This window comes from Triticum dicoccoides, chromosome 6A (genome assembly GCF_002162155.2).
Source record: "Triticum dicoccoides isolate Atlit2015 ecotype Zavitan chromosome 6A, WEW_v2.0, whole genome shotgun sequence".
Classification (NCBI taxonomy): Eukaryota; Viridiplantae; Streptophyta; class Magnoliopsida; order Poales; family Poaceae; genus Triticum; species Triticum dicoccoides.
The window spans coordinates 380,821,912-380,827,173 of NC_041390.1; the positions used below are offsets into that span (position 1 = coordinate 380,821,912).

The following is a 5,262-nucleotide window of genomic DNA, read 5'->3' on the forward strand; positions in this document are numbered from 1 at the left end:
TGGGAGCGGGTTGCGGCTGCTGTTGGGACCGAGAATTGACTGTGCGTGGAGGTGGAGAGCTGCTCCCTGCCGTGCAGCTGGTGAGGCTGGCCAGACGACCAATTCGAAGGCCGGGAAGAAGGGGATTTGCAGCCGAAAGACTGCTCACGACAAAATCAATCCAAGAACCGGTTCTAAACCATGATTAGTAACTGTCAACAACCAAACCAATTAGACCCACACCCACCCATACCCAACTCGTTCGAACGTAAACCAAAACCAAACTAAACTGTAACAGCCTGAGCCCATCACAACCCGAACCAATCAAGCCCAGAGAGGAAACCCAAACTATTAGCCCCAGTTAAAGAAAAACCATTGCCAGATTTACGTGGAGGCCAGAGGCGCGCCCAAAGAGCTGCAGGATGCTCCTGACGGCAGATGTGTCGCCCAACGTGGGGTGACAAAACAGGACCACATCATCCGCGTACAGCGAGACGGATGGGATCGGGCACCGGGGATGGAGCTGCCGCAGGATGCGCAGCTCAGTGGCGCGGCGGAGCAGGCGGCCTAGTGTGTCCACAACGAGGACGAAGAGCTGGGGCGACATGGGGTCACCTTGTCGTAGTCCTTGGCGGTGCCAAATGGGTGGGCCTGGCTCGCCGTTCATGATCACCTTGGTGCTGGCCGACGAGAGCAAGATCGCGAGCCAGCCCAGGAATCTGGTGCCAAACCCATAGTGGCGCAGGAGGTCGAAGAGGAACGGCCAGCTGATCGAGTCAAAAGCGCAAGTCAGGTCCAGCTTGAGCAGAACGCGTGGCGCGCCTAGTTGATGTAGCAGGCACGAAGACTGCCGCACGAGGACGAAGTTGTCATGCAGGTTTCTTCCCGGGATGAACGCATTTTGGCTGGTGCTGACGAGATCGTTAAGCTTGGGCGCAAGGCGGAGCGAGAGGACCTTGGCAAAGATCTTGGCGGCAAGGTGGATGAGGCTTATGGGCCTGTAGTCGCCGAGGCCCCTGGCATCCGCGCGCTTCGGGAGCAATGTGAGGAGCGCCTGGTTGAGGCAGCTGAATCCGCGCCCTCGCAACTCGTAGAGTTGCTGGAAAACAGCAATGAAATCCTGCTGAACTGTGGGCCAACATGCGCGGAGAAACTCGGCGGTGAAGCCGTCGGGGCCGGGGGCCTTGCGCGCGGGCAAGAGCTTAACGGTGTTCCATATCTCCTCGCGTCGAAGGGAGCCTCGAGGTCGTCCAAGTTGACAGGCGTGATCTGCGCCTCAAGCTCTAGAGCACACTCACGGGGTGGCGCAAAGCCCAGGAGACCATCGAAGTGCGCATACACCGCTGCGGCCATGTCGCGGGGGTCCATGACCACATGTCCGCCGACCACAAGGCTGTGGATCCTGTTCTTCTGCCGCCGATACGTGCACTGCCGGTGGAAGAAGGACGTGTTGGCGTCCCCGTCCTTGAGCGAGGCGAGGCGGGAGCGCTGTCAGGCAATGGTTCGCTCGAGCGAGGCGAGGCCGAGGTATGCCTTGATTTGTCGGCACAGCCAGTCCTCATGAGGAGACAAGGCTCGGTAGTCTTGCGCGGTGTCGAACTTGAGGAGCTCCCGAGAGATCGCAAGATTTAGGCGCACATTACCCACCGTTTTGGCGCTCCAACTTGTGAGCCCGAGCGTCGTTGCTTGCATGCGCAGCATGAGGCGGCGGAAGGGGTCGGCGTCGCTCACGGACTGCCAAGCGGCCTCCACGGTGTCATGAAACCCGTCCATGCGCGTCCAAAAGTCCTCGAAGCGGAAGCGGCGATGTGCCGGCGGCATCGGCGAGCAATCGAGCAGCAAGGGGATGTGGTCGGAGACGACTGAGGCGAGGCACCGGAGGTGGCATTCACCATGCAACCCCTCCCAGTCGGCGGTGCAAAGGACAGCAGTTAGCAGATTGTCTAACTAAAGGGTTAGGACCTAGTGATGGTGCTGTAATCTGTAGCAAGATGATGGGCATGGTTGACATCTTTAACCCATCTTGAGGGGGAGTGTTGGTGTGTGTGTGTGTAATACTCTGGTTGTACAGGGTCTAAACTGAAAAGAGTTAATAAGAGGGAGAGGGTCTCCAGGGGGAGACACGACAGATATTTTCCCCCAAAATTCAATAATCAACTTCCAGAATCAACTATAGTATATCCTATGTAGCTTCAGGACCAACTATTGTTACAGTGTAGTTCTAATAGCAAAATCTAGTTATAAATAAGAAAAGCGCTTGAAAATTTCACATCCATGATGCAAGTAAGCAACTAAGCTGCAACTAAATCACTTGTTTTTACCTGTGTGCATCACAGAGTTTAGAAATCGATATGTCATGTGAGGTGTAGAAGTATTTCTGCAAAATTTGGGGCGAAGCTGTTTTTGCAACTGGTAGAAGGCTGAAGATTGCACCACCATGGTTGTTGATTACAATCACTGTCATGGGTTTCCTCTGGGCCCTTCAATAATGTCAAAGAAGTATAAAAAATAAATATATCTTTCACTATCCTGAAAGAATATAATTTAAGCACATGATGATAAAAATTAGCTTCGGCTAAAAAAGATACCAATAGGGAAAATACCCCTTTGGCTCTCGGGTGCCAGTGCACCTGATATGGAAAGTGCAAAAGAAGTCAAAAATTTCTGACACTTTTTGGAAACAAATTTGATCTCCTGTTGTACTCATATAAAAAGTTCCGCAAAGGAAAAAAACTAGAAGTATGTGTTGATTTTTCGAAACACAAATTTTCGAGGACAAAAAGTGTGAATAGAAACTTGTATATAGTGTTGATTTTTTTTCACCCAGAATACCATGAAAACCATTCTTTGGCGAAACTTTTTACACGATAATAACACTTGATCATGTTTGTTTACAAAATGTTTCAGAAATTTTTAACCTTTTTTGCAATTTGGGTGCACTGGCACCCAAGAGCCAAACGTCTGCCTCTGTACCAATAGTCAATACTAATCTATGGTTTTATGTAAATGATAAAGTGAATATGAATGCCAGTGTGAAACATAAATTGTGGAAAGGACATTGGCTGCGATAGTGGATAGAAAGGTTCAAACTTTGCAGGGTGGAAAGGGACTGGTGCAGAGAAGGGTTCAAACTGCAAACCTTTGGTTGAGAAGTGACAATCCGTTCGTATCATGAAGAAAAGATACATCACCAACCACACAGCATACCTGGCAATAATGCAGCTATAGTCAAGTTCTTGCCGAAAGCCTACAATGGCATTTGGTATTCTCCAGTAAAGGTTCAGCATAAATGTATTAGCAAATGAACGAATGTGATGCTACAGTTCACTCAAATTTAGTACTATGAGAAGTACCCTTATGTTAAGGTTATGTCAAAGTTGACTAGAAAATGCACGAGAAAAGATTATCAGCTATTCAGAATAGTTTGAGAACTACTGCTGACTGCTGACTATGATAGGTTATTTATCTCTTTCTCTCTAGGATATAACTAGGAATATCATCTCTGGGGAGTTACATTTTCTTTCACTCTTCATCCCTAGTTTAGTACAGAAAACTCCACATTTCATATTTAATATAACCAATTCAATCACACATGATATCTGTGGAGTTTTCATGCTGCTTCATGAGCTGGACAAATGACTTACATGCTTGTTTGACCCAACAGCGAATCCGATCGCTGTGCTAAGCAAACCATCAATACCACTTGCTCCTCGGTTCCCAGACACTGTTGCACCAATAAAATCTGGAATATTATGCATCATCATGTTATCTCCGTTGGTGGTATGGTCAAGCCAGCCCTTCCCAAACATGTTCAAGTCTCGAATGACCATGCTATTCCCAACAAACATGGCAGCATCACCATAAAGTGCCTCTCCAATTACATGTGCAACATATGGTTCTGTAAGCGAGAATTCCGCATGTACATGAAACATTATTTCCTGTGAAACCTGGAATAAGAAGCAGTTATCAAAACGAAAGGCAGTTGAAACCAATCAGAAGTTTATTAGTCATTTCCAGGGAGATGGAGCTCCAGTAAAAGCTCTGTTCAATATGGGCAGAACTAAATTAACTACAGCCTGCTGTTTACTTCATTTTCATCTCTCGAGTGATAATATTAAATTATTTCATGTTAGCTACAAAGTTTATATAGAAAACGTATGAAGTGTCGATACTATTTTCAAGCTTCAACGAGTGGCAAACTCTAGTACTCATTGTTATAGCCTAGATGTAACATATAAAAGCATGCTGGAGTGAAGGATTGCAAGAAACGACGAAGTCCATAGAGGACTGATTGTACATATGGAGAAGCTATGCTTATCTATCCATTATATGACCATATTTATTTCATTGCATCGTTTCAAGGTAGTTAGCATGTTCTGGTTCATACCGCTGAATTTAGAACCATCAAAATATCCTTCCATCTGCTTGTCTTCCTTTCTAAATTACATTGGCATAAACTAGCAGCAAAGTCAGCTACACTAGTCTGGATTCTGTGAGTGACAACATGTGAAGGATCATGGCGGCACGGATGTGTATCAATCAAGATGTATGAAGATGGGAAGCAGGACTCGAGAAACATTTCCATGCGTTTGCTAGTAATCCGGCTTCCAATCTGCCAGTTGAACAAAACCAAGCTTCAGAAAGTTAGAACAAAAAATATATATCACATAATACCTAGAAATGCAAAGATAATGTAAGTGGTGCAGAGGAATAGAATCAAATGAGGAGCTAAACCTGCACAATAACATCTGGATTTATCCAGCTTTTGACAGAGTCCGACAGTAGAATTTGATCTATTTGGTCTATAAACAAAATACTCTTATCAAATCCTGGAAATGAATTTAGAACTTTCCTCATTCGCAGTCCAGACAGAATGTCAGCGGCAACTGGCCAGGAAAGTTGTCTAGCTAGTAAAGCCACAGCCCACATGTCATCTTCTTTATGAATAGCTCCAACTAATAGAAGCCCTTGCTTTGCCTTCTTTATGATATCTTGAACCTCTATTACTGAACAAGAATAATTACAAAATGCAGAGACCATTTTCATTTCTAGGTATCTAGTATATGGTTCATCATTTCTAAACCACCTGTCCAATCCTCTCAAACAATCAAAACTCCAATTTTGATTGCTGTGATCTAGTGGTTCCCTAAAAGCACAGTTTATATGCACCGGACCTTGTGGTGCTTGCATTGCATTGTAGGCTGCTGAATCAATTGTTGTAAGAACCATTCTTGCATAAATCTTATCACCAGGTGGAGGGAGATTAAAAAAATATCTTACAAA

General features: G+C 45.9%; 1 protein-coding gene across 2 annotated transcripts in view; it reads right to left on the bottom strand.

Moving 5' to 3' along the window:
* Positions 1-5,262, bottom strand: part of LOC119316956 (protein PHYLLO, chloroplastic-like) — a 26,606-nt gene that overhangs the window by 10,679 nt on the left and 10,665 nt on the right. For both annotated transcript variants that reach the window (XM_037591347.1, XM_037591348.1), the window contains 4 exons: positions 4,367-4,591; positions 3,624-3,926; positions 3,119-3,186; positions 2,301-2,459 (listed from right to left, as the gene is read on the bottom strand). In XM_037591347.1, the coding sequence (XP_037447244.1) occupies positions 2,301-2,459; positions 3,119-3,186; positions 3,624-3,926; positions 4,367-4,591 (755 nt within the window). The remainder of the gene's footprint in view (positions 1-2,300; positions 2,460-3,118; positions 3,187-3,623; positions 3,927-4,366; positions 4,592-5,262) is intronic.